We start from the raw sequence: 18,802 nt of genomic DNA, 5'->3' as shown, positions 1-18,802 counted from the left end.
TTGGGGGTCACTAGGTCTGGGGACAGAAAGAGATGCTTGGAGGTGGGGGTTCCTGGCTGCATGACTCCCCTGGGATTGCCCCCCTCTCATCTGCTCATTCTCCTCCCAGGGCAGCCCGGCTCTGTGGACGCCCAAGGCCACTTCCAGAGAGGACGCCAGACAACGGGAGGGCAGTGCATCCACAGAGTCTCCCCGGGCTATTATGAGGTAATTTTATTTCTTTCCATTTCAGGTAAAAATAGTAAATACAAGATAATTTTCATAAAGGTAAAAATACATCATTTGGATTTTGTTGTTCTCTGAACAGTGCTACCTACAGTACAATTTTTGATTTAGGATTTTTAAACCTTTTTTTTTTTAATATAAACAAATAGAACTATTTTGCTAGTAGGCTATCTGTGTTCTCATCTGGCACTTAAGAATAGATCACAGGTCACCGCCCGGTTCTTCTGGGTGTGTGTGGGTGGCAGGGAGGGAGTGAGCAGGGGTGTGTGGGGTGAGGTGGTTTGTCTTCCTGCACGCAGACAGCACGGTGGTCTGTGTGCGGTGGGAGGGCACGAGTGTGCACCCGAGATGGCCTTTTCCTGCGCTGGCCACTGGGACATATGTCCCTATGACTGGACTGAAGGTGTCCCCACGTGTCAGGGGGCCACTTCCTCCCTTCCTCCTGTGGTCGAGTTTCTCACCCAACAGCCTAGATTCACAATCATTCTGGGTCCAGGCAGGACACTGGGCTGCAGATGCCAGCAAGGCTGGTCAGGACGGAGCCAGTGGGTCCCCTTAGAGTCCTAGAGGAGTGGGCCAGGACCCCTTCCCACCGGGGCTGGTGGCCAGGGCATCCCACCTGGCCTTGGAATGCTGGTAGAAGTCACAGGTGCCGATGGATGCAGGCTGCTAAATGTCTTTGCCCTTGTTCACCCGCAGGTGGTCTTTGTTTAAGTTCTTCCCAAACTTCTCACTGAGCTGTTGGATGAGGTCGGCCAGCTCTCCGGTAGCTTGAGATTTCTCTTCAAGGAGCTCATAGCGCAGGCTGGAGATATCTTGCTTGATTTCCTTCAGTTCGCCTGCAAGGACAGCAGATTTCGGTGAGTATGAGCCTGCAGAAGGGACTCACCCTAGAGGCATTTGAGGCATGCCTTCTTCCAGCAGAATGTCAGGCTACTGATCCAGCCCCGGCAGGGTGGAGGTGAGGGGATTTGAGGTCTGTTTCGACCTAACTCCCACCCAGCCCCTCCGACTAAAGGACACATTCGTCTGCTGAAGACCCTTCTCCCATTCCCGGTCAAGCTCTCCCTGAAGGGGTTGTGGTAGACAGAGGAATCAAGACCAGGTTGAACTGCTTGCACCTGTTTTATCATGATAGAACGTTGGTCTTGGAGCCATTAAAGGCAGATTTCAAGACTCTGAGCAGCACCCTTGTTAATTTTAACATTTCTTTCTCATCATGCTTTGTGTTTTGTTTTGTCATCGTTATTTGCAGGGAAGAGGAACTCCTAGGCATCTGAGGCGATCAGCTCAGCTCATCGGTGGATGTGGCTATGGAGCCAGGCAGCCTCGCAGGAGCAGGGTCTGCCCAGACCATGCAGGCAGCGTGCCTCTCTGGTGCACCAGGGCGGGCCTGCCGCCTTCTCCTTCCGTGGCAAGGGACCACCAGGTGGGGTTTTCCACTCATTTCCACAGTGAGCCACGTGGTTAAAAGTCCACACGGGCCTGGGCTGTGGGAACCTTCTTCTTAACCACAAAGTGGGGTCGAAAGGTTCTTGCCTGGTTTGGAAGATACTGGACTTGACTCTTGACTCAAGTGGGAGTCCACTGCCAGGGACACATTAACCATACCTGTTTTCAAAGTATCCCTGACACACAGAAGATGCAGAAGTCTTAAAGCTATAGTCTGGCCAATTTTGACAAAGGTGTGCATCTCTTGTTTTCATGGGGGCTTCACTGAGCCCTAGTTCCATGCTGTGATTCCCATGGCATGAAACCTGGACAGCCCTACCTTCTATCATCAGTTACATTCCTGTCAGTCACATCACACTCTTCAGAGGGCTGGCTGCCATGGTACCCGGCTGTGTTATATTTAAGACCCAACAGTAGGGTGGGCAGATGGGCTGCTACTCAACTCTTAGACAGGGTCAGCTCAGGGGTCATTCGGCCATTGCTGACCTTGAGGCTGCACAGTGATGTCCCAGGATGAAGCAGAGGGTCTCTAAATGACTAGGCTCCTTCCAGAGGCTCCTGGGGCACTGGCAAGGGAGAGACCTGGTACTTTCACTCTTGGAAGATAGCAAATATTTGTCCCAGGTGTCTCATGAAGATTAATTACCTGGTGTATGGTAATTCGCTTTTCACTTAAGAGCTGCTTAAAATAGACTGGAGAATAACCCAAACAGTGAAAATAATGTAGTTGGCAAACTTCAGTGTGCGTCAGAATGAATGCCTGGTACAAGAATGCCTGGTACTGTATCGCAGGCAGACACTCAGGTCATGCTGATTTATTAGGTCTGGGGAGGAGGGGGGTTCTGGATCCGCTTTTATAGCAAGCACTTCTGAGGGGGTGGAAGGAATTCTTTGAGAAACTGCTGGTTGATAGCTTCTGAGAGCCAGGATGTGAGATAGGATGGAGCCAGCCAGAACAGGGGCTGTCTACGGCTGGCTGGCTGTGCGCTCTGGGCATGAGGAGCTCAGGGCCGTCCTGAGCTCAAGGGATAGGATGCAACTCATGTCAGTCGTGACTGGGGAGGCAGAACCATTCTGTGAGCAGGGCTCCATGTCCTGGTGCTGGTGCTGAGGTGGAGGGCTCTGTGGTCAGAGCTAAGGGCAGCCCCAGCTGACGACCAGCCAGGGGACAGAGACCCCAGTCCTGCAACTGTGCTCCCCTGCATTCTGCCACCACCTCCAGTGAGGCCCTCCAGGGTCTCCGGCCAGGGACTGAGCCCTGCCGCCGATACCTTGACTTTGCAGGCCCGGTGAGCCCACATCTGGCTTCTGCCCTCCAGGAAGCAGATCCAGTCGCTTACCTTCATTGACTTCATCATTTTCTCTGTCCACCTGGGCCTTCAGGACATATCTTTTTATGAGCCGTTTCATGATTTTCTGAAACATGAACACAGGGAGGGATCAAACCAGCCCAGCCAAGCACAGAAGCAGCTTGCATCCTGTAGGCGTGACTTCTCCCTCTGGCAGAGTGCCTGGCAGAGTTGGGGGACCCTCCCTTGCCTGATGCCTCGCTCTTGAGAAGTGACCTGCCTAATGGGGAGGTTCCAGTCTCTCTGGATTCAGTAGCACCTGAGCCAGGATGTAAGAATGGAATACTTGCAGTGGCAGGAGGTCCAGCCACAAAGAGAGACAGAAACACTTGAGATCCATGTGCACTGTTTGAGGGTCCTCAGCCTGACTTTTCCCTGCCCCTTGTGACCTTAGCCCACCACGTCCTCTTCTCTGGGCCTGATTTCAACAACCAATGCAAACTGGGGGAGTAAGAAAGTCCTAGCAGGCCAGCCCAGGTAGAACTGTCTCCCATGGAGCTGCTATGCAGGAGAAGAGGTCCACTGAGCCCACAGTCAGGAACAGGCACGGAGGACCAGTCCACTGTGCTTTGGAAAATTCCTACCAGAGGCAGAGAGAGATACAGCCGAGCCTTGGGAGGTTTTGCCAAGATCCCGCTTCCCTGAAATCTCACCACCCGCCCAACACTGTCGGGAGTCACACTGGAGGTCCTACTTATTATGCAGATACCAGATCCTTTCAGCAAAGGAGGCAGGAACAAACACTGAAGAGCCACCAAGAATAGAGCTAAGTGTAAGAAAGACCGCAGGAGGTGAACTTTGGATTCTGCCAGCTAGTCGCTCCCGGGTTACTGCGAAATTACAGGATTTAAAAATACCCTTGTGGCCGACCCGTCTGAATCTGTAGGAGCCTAGCAGCACCGCAGAGGGGGATTCCCAGCTCCTCAGCATCCCTTCCGCTCACCTGCTCACCCTGAGGACCAAGGGGACAGAACTGGCATTTGCTAGGTTGAAGGGCCCTGAATTCTGTCCTCAGCTTTGCTGTGTGAGGTCAAGCAGGTGGTTACATCCTCTCTGGCTACATGGGCTCAGGAAAAAGCTTCTTGCAAGTAAAAGAGAAGTGAGTTTCCAGGATGCAGAGAGCTGGAGGATTGAACGCATTAGTATTATCACCGACTGGTGGTGCCACAGAGCCTCTAATGGTGGTGACCTTGCCAAGGGGGCGTGTCCAGCTGTGACCCCATGGTTCACTCGGCCCCAGGAAAGGCTGTTCACACTGCGCTCTGAGAGCTCATGGGGGCCCCTCCACTGGAGGTCTGCTGGGCGCTGTGGTTTGAGTCAGCCTCTAATTTCAGGCCGCACAGTTAAGCAGTGAGTTGCCTTCATGCTGCTCCTCCTCTGAGAGGCCTGGGTCTTGTCCTGATGATCTGCAATGCTAGATCGCTCACTGACACTCTTGTAGTCAATGAGGCAGGTTACCTGAGTTTTAAGAATCTATGCCTTTAGTGGGAGTCAGTGATGCTCTTTTCACTTTGAATGGGAGCAACAGAGACAAAATAAACTTTGTCCTGAGCCAAGCTCTCATGGGGGTATAAAACCAACAAACCAGATACCCAAGTATCTAACACTTGAACTGAATAAGGAATTTGGAAATATTCTACTGCAGACTTTCAGGCTTACGCAAGACCGGGGGATCTATCCACAGTTAAAGTTTGCTGTCATTTTAAAGGAAAAAACCTCAAGAACTTGAGACCCTTCCATTTCTGAATCTGTCAGTTACAGAGACTATATATTTACAGTGTAAGATTATAAGCCAGAGATGGAAGTGAAGAGCCCCCTTTTCTAGGCTGTAGCTGAGTGGACGTGTTCGTAGCTATGACGGTCACCACCCTCCTGCTGGGATGTAGCTGAGTGGACGCGTTCGTAGCTATGACGGTCACCTCCCTCCTGCTGGGATGTAGCTGAGTGGACGCGTTCGTAGCTATGACGGTCACCTCCCTCCCGGCTTCCTGTGCACACTCTGTTTTAGTGCAACGTGAATAGACTGACCGTTTAAAAATTTCATAGTATGTATTTATTATAAACACAAATGTATTGAGTCTTCCTACAGTCCAGAAGCTGTGTTGGCCTCTTTGACAAATGACCTCATGGAACCCTCCCAGAAACCAGAGGAGATGGGGGTTGTCATCTCTTTGTACAGAGGAGGTCACAAGCCTCAGAGGGGGAGGTGACTTCTCCAAGCTCATACAGCTAGGAAGTGGCCGATCTGGGATTTACCAAAATGGAAACCCAAGCTGGGGCTTTGTTCAAGCTTCAGGAAAAGTCTAAGTGCATAGTGGTTTCAGAGATGAGATGCAGGAGACAGGCTCCCATTGGTCACAGGGGGTTTGGACCACTTCTAGGTACCAGTTTATCCTTTAACAAGGATAAACAAGGATCCTTTAACAGAATCTTTTGAGCAAGAAGAGGCCTCAACTAGTTTTTGGAGAATGGATCGCTATCCCACAGAAGAGAGTGACTGGTAAAGCATCGTCCTGAATGCCCGCGGCCCATGCATGAACCCTGGCAGACCTGGTCTGAACTGTGGTTTCTGCAGACCTGCAGCTCCAAGGGGAGAACACCAAGGGTTTTGCTTCTAAGCCTCTCATTACAGACGAGGATGTTAGAGGTTTAACATGGAAGCAGGATCACGTGAGCATGGCAGACATGCCCAGACCCTTTAACCTTCCTCTGCTGCCCGGTTCACTCCAGGAGTGACAGGCACCTTCAGGGACAACAGTGTGACCGCCTTTCAGGTGCTTAGAGACGTCATGCCCTGATGAGGACCTAGCCTCCCCTCCAGCATATGCATGTTAGACAACCTGGGATCTGCAGGAGTCTCATCCCCAGGGAGTCTGAAATGGTTACAAAAATGCCCAAAGTCTTTTTAACATGGCTGCTACAGAGGATCTCTGTTGGCAGAAAAGATGGACATCAGAAGCCTCCCCTCCTTCACTATGTGGGGGAAAAGCATGGTCCTCTGTCATGAGTTTCTGCTCCCTCATGCTTACCTTCCGTGGAGTTTTCACTTCGCAGAGATAATAAACCTTCCCCACAGTAACATGTCACTGTCATTGCCAGCTTGACCTGCTCTGCCCTGATGAATTTAGCAAGGACTGGAGATGACTGTACTTAGCGACCTTGGTCAGGCAAAATAAGTAATACTGAGGTACCTAGTGGATAAGAATGGTTGTGACATTGAGGCCCACGTCCAGGAAGGGAGCCCCACACTTCCCAGAGTCTGAGAGCCAGGTGACCTCTGGCCGCTGCTGGTGTCCAGGGAGTGGGAGGGACCGCTCTGTGCAGCCAGGGAAGCTGAGGACAGAGCCAAGGAAGAGGACATGCGTACAGGAGGTGTCAACCAGCAGCAGCCACAGAGAAGTAATGCTGCTGCCCAGCAGCGGAGGAGTTGAGGAACATTGGGAAGAGAGTGGACAAAATGGATCGCAGGACAGGTCATGTGTTAAACTGGGGTTTAGGAGACCCCAGGAGACAAGAACTCAGCATTGGCTTGCTGTCTAACCTGTTGGCTTTGATCTCTGCAGAAAAGGTCATCCAAAAAGCAAGAAGGAGGATGCCCACTGGGTTTCAGGGGAAGGGATTACAACATAAAGAATTATTTCAGTGATGGACTGTACCTGGATTTTTCAGTTTGGTTGGGACACGGTTTATTTGCTTTGCTCCGAAGGAGATGCATCCTCAGAGAGTGAGGATATGAAGTCTGTACAAACCCCAACAAGGGGACGCATATTGATCAGGTCAAATGTAGCTATGATAGGAAACACAGTTTGGCCATTTTGCTGGCATCATGGTTTTGTTCCATTGTTTGGGCTCATGTCCACAGAACCCAGATTAGGAAAAAAAAATTACAAAAGCAAAGAACCAATTTTGTGAAAAATAATTCAGACCCCTGAAAATCTGGAGGAACTGTCTTCCCTTATAATGGAGAACCCTGAAAAGCTGAAGTGATGGGAAGCTTTAACACCCAACATCTTGGACTGAAAGGATATCAAACTGGTCAATCCTAAAGGAAATCAATCCTGACTATTCATTAGAAGGACTGATGCTGAAGCTGAAGCTCCAGTACTTTGGCCACCTGATGCAAAGAACAGACTTATTTGAAAAGATCCTGGTGCTGGGAAAGACAGAAGGCAGAAGGAGAAGGGGACGGCAGAGGACGAGATGGTTGGGTGGCATCACTGACTCAATGGACATGAGTTTGAGCAAGCTCTGGGAGATGGTGAAGGACAGGGAAGCCTGGCATGCTGCAGTCCATGGGGTCGCAAAGAGTCGGACACGACCGAACAACTGAACAACAAATGCTAAGTTTGAGCAACCAAGCAGATCTACTAGAGACACAAGGGAAATGAGCTTAACAACTAACATGCATATCAACAACAGGGCTCTTATCTTATTGGGATTGCTCCAGAATGTCTCAGCACCTCGACAGTGAGAGGCTGACAGCATATGTGCTCCATGAAAAGGAGGCTCTGGGTGCAGCCTGCATGGTGAGAAAGGGAGTGAACTGGGCTTCTCACAATTTTCTGGCACTTTTGAAAGATGCTTTGGGAGGAAAGCAGTGCAGCGTGGAAGGCCACCAGTGGGCTCAAGGAAAAGGCTGAGCCATTTTTAGATCCTTGCCCAAATGCTTCCTTCTGTGATGGTTGCTGCCCCGTGATAGCAAAAGCGCCTTCTGTTCCTCACTTCCTTCCCCCAGGCTCAGATAGACCTCTTCCCTGGGACTGTCCGACACAGACAGGGCAGGTTCCAGGGAGGCCTGGGTGTGACTCTACAAAGAGGACTAAGGGGCTCTTGCCCGGGCTGTGTGGCGTAGTGCAGACATATCTCACTTCAACCCACCGGGTGACTGAGTTCCCTTGTGTGTTCAGTGGGGTTACAGGTCCTGCTTCTCTCACAGGCATGTGTGAAATTGTACATACCCTCGTGTCTAGTCTGCTCCCAGCTGTCCGTCTGTGCTGGCTCAGGGTTTACTCTTATTTGAGCAGATGTTGGCTCAGGAAGATGCCCAGACCTGACCTTAAAGGGCTGAGCAAAGTGCAAATGTACAAATGCAAGATGGTCTCTGCTCCATCTGCTGTCCTCTCAGCCCACTCCCTCTGATGCCCACGGGCCCAGTTTTTCTGTCTCCCAGTTTCTCTATCTTCTTTTGGGTGACAACAAACTGAATGAGTTGCCCCAGGCTTCTCTTGGTGGATTCGAAAGATACAGGGTGGGCCTGCTTTCCCAGACTGCCAGCCTGAAGCTGCAAACCGGCTAATCTGCATAATCACAGCAGGAAGCTCTGGGGGAGTCAAGGTTGCAGGGACTCAGCCAGTAATGATGGAAGACGGAAGAGGGGTTGCCCGAGACCACTGTGGAGCACGGTCTCCTTCACAAAGGCTTCATCTGGCTGTAGGACGCTGACCACAGTGCTGTCTTCCCTGATTGCAGCTGCTAATTGTGTTCAAAACCCAGGAGACATCTGGCCCTAATCCATTACGGTTTTCTATCTTTTCCGTGGCACAGATAATCTCTACTTCTCTCTAAGCAAAGAAATATAAATCCTTCCCCTGACTGAAGGATTTGTTCTATAAAATAAACTCAAAGCTGATCATACTGGGCAGGGCCAATTTAGCACACAATTAAATCAATGCAAGATTTGCCCTTTGCCAATTTTTTAGCCCATGTCATCCGATAAAACTATAAGTACTACGAGGGATGAGCCATTTCTTAATTGTACACTTAACTCCTCCTAACTGCAGAGTTAGCTTCTGAAATACGGATGGAGATTCAATTAGAGACCTGGGTCTGGAAGATGCTGAGTCTGTAATGGCTCCCTCGGGGATGCTGGCACCAGGGACATATCACCTTGGCCCCAAGGAACACTCAGGACAGCGTCAGATTTACATCTGATAGGAAATGGTCAGCGTGGATAAAACCGCTGTTCATCGGGGGCGGGAAAGCAGGAGGAGGATGGCCTGCACTTTTATAATCAATAACCTATAGTGACCATTTATCACTGACTGATTCAAACTGATACAGAGATTGCATTAATTTCTAAAGCAAAGCAAGATCTGCAAGCATAAAAGACCTCCTAATTTTTATAACGACCATGTGCAGACTGGCAGTCTAAGGTCAAGTGCCTACTGAAGACATGGATACCCACCTGGGAGCCACACCGGCTGCCTGCCTCTCCCTCCCCATTCCTGTTGGTTTGCATCATTTCCCTTTGGCAATACATCCAGAGTGTATACTGAGTCAGTCAGCTTTTCTCCATCACCCATCTCGCGTTTCAAGTCACTAGTCCCTTGTGCCGACCATATCTTTCTCCCTGGTCTCCCTGCTTCCACTCTTGTCCACACTGGTCTCGTCTCATTATAGCAGATAGGTAGTCTTCTTAAAGCATAAATAGAATTGTATCATCTTCTCCCTTCCCCAAGTTAACCTCCTTCCACTGCCTTTCTAGATACCTCAGAGTAAAATCCACACCCTCACCTTGCTTCAGTTCGGATTTGAATTCTGACCTCATCACCTTCCCCTCCCCCACTGCTCATTGAGCTCCAGCAGCTCTGGACCTCCCAGGCATCTCCCCTCTGGCCTTGGCTTAATGCTTTTCCTCTACCTGAAAGGCCCCATGTGGTTGCCTCTTTCTCATCTACGAGGTCTTAGCTAGCTGTCCTCTCCTTAAAGACGCAACTTCTGATAACCGTATGGAAGCAGGGGCTCCCTGGTTTTCTCCACTTTTGCACCTGAGTTTTTTCACGTTGGCACTTTGATCAATTTGAAGTTACATATTTAATTGCATGTTTGCTGATCCATAGCGTCTCTCCCTCTATGTCTGGAAGTACCACTAAGATAGGAACCTTGTCTGTATCCCCAGGAAGCAGTGCGGTGCCTGGCATATAAATAAATGTTGACTGCAGGAAGGAATGAAACTGTGTCTAGGGGGACTGACACAGCCCTGTGACTATATTGGTGTCTTAACGGAGTCCACTTCTGCCTATACCTGGGAAAGGGGTGGTTACCTGGTATCTGGTGGGCTTGCTGTAAGTGTTATTTGCTGTCAGGTTTTCAGAATTCCTCATGCCAGCCTGGTATCGAGTCTTCTGGGAAAACAGAAAATACAAAATACATGGTATATGATACATATTACATGATACTTAATACATACCTACATGGTAAGACTCGAATAGCACCTGCATAGGGGGCTACCTCTAAAATGAGGGCCCTCAGGAGGTCCCTGTACCCACTGTGGCTTGGCTTCCTGGAACATATTTCCTGAGGACTCTGGCTCTGCAGGTTGTCAGTGGGTTACAGAATTATAGTTTGGTCAGCTTTGTTTGGAGAGCACTCAGAGTGATTGCCCAGAGATTTTTAATATGCTAACAATTGAGGATCTCCAGGAGGGGGAGATAATGGACGGGGAGCCTCCCTTCCCAGGCATCCCAAAGTACAATCCAGCTACTTTCTGGGGAGAGCTATCTGCTTTCGAGTCCACTAAGGAGTCCCTCCGTGGGGTCCCAACTCAGTCCAACAGGAAGGGGGGGCACTAAGGCCGGTTAGCGGCCCCTGCTGGTACTGCAGCTGTGCTGAAGTGCCAGCTGATTCTGAAAAGCATGGGGTCCCTCTTTGGAGCTCCTGATTTGCCTGGTTTCAGAGGCATCCTGTGAATCAAAGACACACAGCTCCCCTCTCCCCCATCTGCTGCCCCTCCAGCCCCTTAAGTCCCGTGCTACCTACCCTGAATTTAGAATTCAGCATGCCCATTTCAAGGTCATTTTCACAGCTTTTGGCCTTAGATTTGCAGAGTTTTATGAGGCACATCTTGATTCTCATTATGAGATAATAAAATGATTTAGGACTTGGCACTAGATTAAAAGGAGCAGGTAGAGTTCTTCCTTCATCAAAATAAGACAGCCAGAGCTTCGCTCGGGCAAACTTCCACTCCACGTCTGCATCCTCCTGCAGGGTGAGGGAAACGACAGCACAGCATCAGAGGCCGCGCCCTCCAGCAGACTCATCCCATCAGCCACAGACGGGGACACTGGGGGCATTTAAATGTTCTAGGAGCAATATTATAAAAAGTAAAACGAAACAAGTGAAATTAATTTCAGTGATGTATTTTACTTAATGCAGTAGACCCAAAATGTTATCATTTCAGCATGTAATCATTATAGAAATGATTCATAAGATAGTTTACATTTTCTTTGCATACCAAATCTTCAAAATTGGCGTGTGGTCTATACTCACAGCACATCTCAGTTTGGACTGGCCACGTTTTGAGTGCTTAGTACATGTGGTTTCGTGGCTACCATATTAGACACCACCGTGTATTTCCTACTAGAAAGTGGATTCGAGTGCTGCCAACAATGTTAAGAGGTCTAGCATAAGTCTAGAGAGCCAAAGAATTGATGCTTTTGAACTACGGTGCTGCAGGAGACTCTTGAGAGTCCTTTGGACAGCAAGGAGATCAAACCAGTCAATCCTAATGGAAATCAACCCTGAATACTCATTGGAAGAACTGATGCTGAAGCTGAACCTCCAGTGCTTTGGCCACTTGATGCAAACAGCTAACTCACTGGAGAAGACCTTGATGCTGGGAAAGATTGAAGGTGAAGGGAGAAGGGGGCAACAGAGGATGAGATGGTTGGATGGCATCACCACTTCAATGGACTTGAACTTGGGCAGACTCCAGGAGAGAGCGAGGGACAGGGAGGCCTGGCGTGCTGCAGTCCATGGGGTTGCGAAGAGTCAGATATGACTTGGCGGCTCACTACAGCAACAGCTAGCGTATGCAATTCAAGGGAGCAAACCTGAATGTAGCTGGCAAGAGGCTGCTCTTCCCTGGTGGTGGCGGTAGATTTAAAGCCCAGCTCTGTTACTTCGGACTTGGTGTCAATGCCAGAATGCTGATTGGGCCCCCTGAGAGGTAGCAGGGGTGTGTTCTCTATAGGTGGCCAGGCTCCATGGGCCCCTGTCCTAAGTGGGCCGTCTGAGGCCAGGGGTTTGGAATCAATTGGACTGTTACCAGCCGTGTGATGTAGGTAGTGGCCTAGGGCTTCTTCCTCTGCTCATGGTGATCACACTGCTGGCTTCCCATGGCCCTGGGGTTGGCATTGATTACGTGTTCCGTGAGCAGTGGGTTTCTCTCCCCAAGGCACTGGCTACACTTCAAGGGGCTGTGAGCCCATCCGGGTCCCAGGAGAGCATAAGGTCACCACCAGTGAGCTTGACCAATTTGTCTGCTTTTGTAGAGACCCCATCAGCACCTGGCCTGGTCTATGGGGACATGCTCTGCAGGCCTTTTAGACTGGAAGCTCTGTGAGGGCAGGGTCATTTCTGATCTCTGCTGTCCAATAGAGAGGTGTAGGCGGGACTCCCAACCTGAGAGGAAGGGTGATGTGGTGGTGGGAGCACAGGCTCCCAAGCCTGCCTGAGTTCATATCCTGCCTCTGTTCCTCACTAGCTGGGTCACCATAGCAGGAGACTTAACTTCTCTGGGCCTCAATTTCCTCATCTATAAAATGAGGACAGTAATACCTACTTCACAGGCTGTTGTGGGAATTAAAGAAGTTAATGCATGAAAACAATGTTGGATATTAATACTTAAATTAAAAGACGCTTACTCCTTGGAAGAAAAGTTATGACCAACCTAGATAGCATATTGAAAAGCAGAGACATTACTTTGCCAACAAAGGTCCGTCTAGTCAAGGCTATAGTTTTTCCAGTAGTCATGTATGGATGTGAGAGTTGGACTGTGAAGAAGGCTGAGCGCCGAAGAATTGATGCTTTTGAAGTGTGGTGTTGGAGAAGACTCTTGAGAGTCCCTTGGACTGCAAGGAGATCCAACCAGTCCATTGTGAAGGAGATCAGCCCTGGAATTTCTTTGGAGGGAATGATGCTGAAGCTGAAACTCCACTACTTTGGCCACCTCATGCGAAGAGTTGACACATTGGAAAAGACTCTGATGCTGGGAGGGATTGGGGGCAGGAGGAGAAGGGGACGACAGAGGATGAGATGGCTGGATGGCATCACTGACTCGATGGACGTGAGTCTGAGTGAACTCCGGGAGTTGGTGATGGACAGGGAGGCCTAGCGTGCTGCGATTCATGGGGTCGCAAAGAGTCAGACACGACTGAGCGACTGAACTGAACTGAACTGAAACTCGCAGTAAATATAATTTGTATCTCCATAGCTTAACTCAGTGCCTGGTATTCAACCTTCAGTCACTCAGCCAACCTCCTACTATGTGCCGACCTACAGTTCACCTACTGCATGCCTGGCCCGTGCTAGAGAGGCACTGGGTTTGGCAAACATGACCTGCTGGGACACAGAGCCTGGCCAGTGACATGCGTATGTTAACTCATCAGCTCTTTGTATCTAGATCTGGGCTCACAGCTGGGGGAGGTGCTGGGGGAGGGATTCTGCCCCTGGGGGTCAGGGAGGGCTGCCCCAAAGGCTAGTGTTTATGCTGACATCCAAAGTGTGAGGAGTTCTCAACCAGGTCAAGTGTGGGTACGCTGGGGTGGAAAAGAGGAGCAGTTAATCAGTGGAGAGGCAGAGAGAAGCGTAAACAGCTCTTTGTGGGCAGTAAAGAGCAGGAGACAAAGAGGTTGAGAGCTGGAAAGGGAGGTGGAGGGAGGGTTGTTTGTAGTTACTTCTTTTATTTTCAAGATCAAGAGATGCATTTAGATGCTGACAGGAAGGATTAGATAGAGAAAGAGAGGTGAGGATGCAGGCGGGGAGGGCTGCTCCTGAGGAGGGGAGGGCAGGGGGCCCAGGGACAGGGGGAGGGGCTGCTCAGGGGGAGAAGGCGTGTCTGCCCACGGGAGGGCCGTGGCAGGGGTAGAAGCAGGCTCAGAGGCAGGCAGGTCTGTGGATTCAGATGTAGATGCTCAAGAGCTATTGAATAAATAAGTGTTCTCCTGCAGAGATTTACGGGGATTTACTTCACCAAAGTTCAGTGTGACCACAAACACACCAGGCATATCCCGGCAGCAGTCCTCAGGGTCCTCGTACAGGAGTCAGCAAGGAGCCGGTGGGGACTGTGCGCTCCCACCCCACAAGGAGAAGCCCAGTGCCCAAGGGGAGGTGTGGGTTGCAGTCTGCTCTCTCTGTCTCCTGGCACCACCTTGTGGTGGGTAACTTGATATCACAAGCCATGGGCTTGCTCACTCCTGTCCCAAACTAGTGGGTATCGCTCATGCCAGTCACATGACTTCCCATGCCATGTTCATTTGGACCAACACACGATGTGCTCCATAGGACGGGGCAGAAACCTGGGGTGAGTGCTCTAGACACCTACGTATGCCAGGTACCATCTGGGGGTCTCTGACACGTGGGGAAGCTGAGGCCCAAGAAGGTTAGTTAGCAACAGCTCATTATCCACATAGGTGACCAAGTATGTAAAACACTTACATATATATATGTTGTTTGTCTGCTGATACAGTGCTGCCTTTTCCTGTAGGTGGCCGGGGTGTTAGAGCTGGGGGCTAAGACTAAGGCTTCACGCAGGTTCCCTCTTCCTCTCTGCTCTTGTCTTTTTCCCTTGTTCAGTCTACACTCTTGAGCGCAGAGCCAAGTGTTACAGGCATGCTCAGTCGTGTCTGACTCTGTGCAACCCCAAGGATTGTAGCTCTCCAGGCTCTTCTGTCCATGGGATTTCCCAGGCAAGAATACTGGAGTGGGTTGCTATTTCCTACTCCAGGGGATCTTCCCAACTCCAGGATCGAACCTGCATCTCTTGCATCTCCTACATTGACAGGCAGATTCTTGACCACTGTGCCACCTGGGAAGCCTAGTGCCAAGTATATACCACACAGTTTGACCTCTCTCTGTCTTGGTACATGCTGTTCCTACTGTATAGAATATTGTTTTTTTTGGAGGAGTTTTATGGACCAAAGCTTCCCCCTAAAATCCATGTGTTGAAGCCCTAAGCACTAGTATCTTAGAATGTGGTTGTATTTGGAAAGAGAGTCTTTAAAGAGGTAATTAAGGTTAAATGAGGCTTTAAGGGTGGCGTCCCAATCCAACATGACTGGTGTCATCCTAAGTAGAAGAGACACATGGAGGAAAGGCCCTGAGCAGGCGTAGCAGGAAGGCAGTCATCTGAAAGCCGAAGAGCGAGGCCTCAGAAGAAATCAAGCCCGTAGCTTGACCTTGACCTTCTAGCCTCCAGGGCTATGAGGGAATAACTTTGTGTTATTTAAGCCACCCAGTCTGTGATATTTTGTTGTGGGAGCCCTAGCCAACTAATACATGACAATCAATTATTTTTCTATACACGAATAATGGTTTCTTATAAGAGATTTAAGTACCGAGGTATACCAAGCAAATGTGAAAGTCCCCTTTCAAAACTCCTTTCTTGTTTCACTCGCTTCCTCAGAGGGTACCATTTCCTACCTTTGCTTTCTGCATAGGCACATTTGTATTATTATGTAAATGGGATTTGCCCAAGGATATTTTTCTATAGCTTGCATTTTTTTCATTTCACAATATCATAGAGATTTGCTCTGTCAGCACAAAAAAAAGTCTTACTGTTTATAAACAGTGTTTTAACGTCTGTGCTATCTCAGTTTATTTAAACATGTTGATGGGCTACTTCCAACATTTTCTTTTAATGAACATCTATGTAAAATCATACTTCTGCACGGAATTGTTGTATCAAAAGCATCAGTGCATTTTATTTTGTTTTAATGTTGAGTTTATTCATTTAACTTCTAATAGGTACACAGTGATATGATTTTAAGCAGGAAAGGGTTTAAAGAAAAAGCGTTTACAGCCATCCTGTCCTCCAACCCCCACCTCTCAACAGTACACCCCTTTTTGTGTACCCTTTCAGGTTATTTTTCTTTTTCAAATGATGGTACAATCAAAAATGAATACGTTTTTATTCTTCTTCCTCTCTACATAAAGACAGTTCAATATATACATTGTTCTGAAGCTTGATTTTTTCTGCTTATCATTATAATTGGAGGTCTTTCTACATCAGAATATAGAGAACGTCCTCATCCTTTTTAGAAGCTGCACAGGTTCCCGTGGTTCAGACGCATCATAATTTATTTAACTAGATTTCTATTAACGCTCAGTTAGTTTGTTTTTCATTTCTTGCTGTTCCAAACAAGGCTGCAATCAATAGCTCACGGTTCATGCATTTTAGATTTTGATAAATTGCCTCCCGATACACTCTCGATGCCTTTGTCTGTCTAGCAGAATCAGTCTTTGAATGGCCTCTGCAAGCTTCCTCCCCACACACTCACTCACTGTCTCCGCCCTGCACCTCCTGCACCTGCTGGGACTTCTCTGGATGCACTGGCCCCACTGCACTGGTGCGCGTTGGTTGGTGTGTCTGTTTTTCCTGCTGTACTGAGTGAAAACCTCTTCAAGGGCAGAGATTGTGTCTTGGTCATCTCTGCATCACCAGTGCCAAGCACAGGCTCAGCACACAGTGGGTACTTAATAAATAACATAGGCAGAAGTGAATGTGGGTAGAAATAGTCATTCCAATTTGCCATGGGTCACCTGCATGCTCTCCTGAGGGGGTACGTGTAAAGGAGGAAAGATTCATGACACTGACTCTGCCCTCGCTGGGCCATTACAGATGTAGTGCAGCCATGCCTTGTGGCTGGTTGACTGGAAGTGCTTCTTGGAGCAATCCAGGAAGAATGCCTGTGGTTTGCTCTGGATTCACATTTAATAACAATGGCCTTCTAACATCATTACCCTCATCATCCCCCAAACAGGGATGCAGATTAAACTCAGGGAGAGATAGCATTTTCAATTAACTGATCTTACCTCAATTTCCTGATACGAGTTGTTGATCATGGCTATTAGCATATTGAGCAGCACGACCACCATGGTGACGTTATAAACGCCGTAGAGAACATAGCCGATGTTCTCGATGAATTTGTGGTCATATTTCAGCACCACCGAGATCACTTCAGACAAGCCAAAGATGGACCAAAATAAGGTTTTGAAGCTTTCTTCAACCCTAGAAGGAAACAGACAGTCCTCTTAGGCAGTTTGCATCAACTGGCAGCTCTCACCAGAGAACTGCCACCACCCAGACATCAGTGGTTATTCTGGAGTGGGGCTGGGGCTGCTCGCTGGTGCCTGGATTCTGAAACCATGAGATAGTCAGGTCCCCAAGAAAACTTGAAAGAACACAGTAGGGCAGGCTCTTTCTTTCCCAGTCAATCCTTTCTTGGGACTCTTGGCTACAGCAGCAGCTCTTGTCTTGTTGCAATTACTTTAACATTTAAAATTAACTGCCAGGGCAAATGTTTGTCCTTGTAGGTCATTAGCCTCAGAAAGCACGCTCTTCCTTCAATAGCCTCTTGAGTGTCTCTTCTCAAACTATCCAGCCCCATAGGAAAGGGAAGAGGATGGTGTTTGTGAATGGAGCCAGCGTCACTGGTGACTGGGGCTTGCTGGTCATCGTCAAAGGGCAGTGCACTTAAGCCCCATGACCACCGCTGCAATGGGCTGGCTTATTATATCCATTTGACAGGTGGAAGGAGTGATGCTAAGAGCTTTCCCTGACTTTCCCAGGAGCGCTCAGCTGGCAAGTGTGGGTACGAATCCAGGCACACCTGAGATTTTCAAAAGTAGGTCCTTCAAATCACTGAGGTTTACCTCCATCCTGGCTCTGGGTAGTGAGGCCAGCCTCATATATTGGGTGCTCTAATCTGGGGATGAGTTTTCAGGAATGAGAGTGATGAGTCTGGTGCGTCCATATTGATCAAATTCACCAGGTAACTGCCTAAACCTCCCCCTGCAGCTCAAGAGGCTACTCGTGCTGTGAGGGCAGCCCAGGGGAGAGCTGGCTTTTAGGACACTGCTCTTTGATGCTTCTGAGATGATCAAGGTACCAAAATACCTTGGTTTAAGAGTAGGATTCAATAGTAGAGTACTATTCTATATGAATAGTATAGACTATTTCATATTCTATACTTTGTGGCTCTGACCCTATATCAGGTTTGTGACACATGCTGCTGCTTCTGCTAAGTCGCTTCAGTCGTGTCCGACTCTGTGCGACCCCATAGACAGCAGCCCACTAGGCTCCTCTGTCCCTGGGATTCTCCAGACAAGAACACTGGAGTGGGTGGCCATTTCCTTCTCCAGTGCATGAAAGTGAAAAGTGAAAGTGAAGTCGCTCAGTCATGTCCAACTCCTAGTGACCCCATGGACTGTAGCCTACCAGGCTCCTCCGTCCATGGGATTTTCCAGGCAAGAGTACTGGAGTGGGGTGCCATTGCCTTCTCTGCTGTGATACATAATTCAATTTAAAAGCTGGATTTTGGTTGGGTGCTTTAGAGAATGCATTTGTGTGATATCTGAAGGGTTAAGTACAGGTATTTTAGTTTGTATCCAGATTTTGGGTACTCTTATGAGAAAGCACTTTCTTTTTTCTCTTTAACATTTCAGACTTTTAGCACTCACCCACAAATGGCCAGGATTAGCTAGGTCTTGGGGGAAAAAAACAGCATTTTTTAGAGGATTGGTATTTATTTGACAAGATGTACAAAAATACTAGTATTCGTCACTTGGGCTAAAAATCCAACACTGACTTGCATGAATTTTCAGCTTTCCTGTGTGTGTGTATGTTTGTGTGTGAAAGAGAGGGAGAAAGAGAGAGAGTGTGTGTGGCTGGGTGTGTGGGTGTACATGTTTGTGTGTCTAGCCAGCTGTTTGCTCATTCCCTGTGAATCCCTGAGTCTGAAACCTGAGCCCTAAACTGAGCTTTTGTTGCCATTATC

At 48.8% G+C, this 18,802-nt stretch overlaps 1 protein-coding gene across 1 annotated transcript in view; it reads right to left on the bottom strand.

Moving 5' to 3' along the window:
• Positions 1–233: 233 nt before the first annotated feature.
• The window catches only part of TRPC7 (transient receptor potential cation channel subfamily C member 7), a 144,123-nt gene continuing 125,554 nt past the window's right edge, over positions 234–18,802 (bottom strand). The window contains exons 8-12 of the mRNA XM_044948711.2: positions 16,839–17,034; positions 10,785–11,006; positions 10,070–10,150; positions 3,018–3,093; positions 234–1,064 (exon numbers count right to left, since the gene is read on the bottom strand). Of these exons, the coding sequence (XP_044804646.1) occupies positions 895–1,064; positions 3,018–3,093; positions 10,070–10,150; positions 10,785–11,006; positions 16,839–17,034 (745 nt within the window). The 3' untranslated portion in view covers positions 234–894. The remainder of the gene's footprint in view (positions 1,065–3,017; positions 3,094–10,069; positions 10,151–10,784; positions 11,007–16,838; positions 17,035–18,802) is intronic.

This window comes from Bubalus bubalis, chromosome 9 (genome assembly GCF_019923935.1).
Source record: "Bubalus bubalis isolate 160015118507 breed Murrah chromosome 9, NDDB_SH_1, whole genome shotgun sequence".
Lineage (NCBI taxonomy): Eukaryota > Metazoa > Chordata > Mammalia > Artiodactyla > Bovidae > Bubalus > Bubalus bubalis.
Note: the sequence above shows the minus strand (reverse complement) of the source record. Positions and strands in the feature narration are given on the sequence as shown.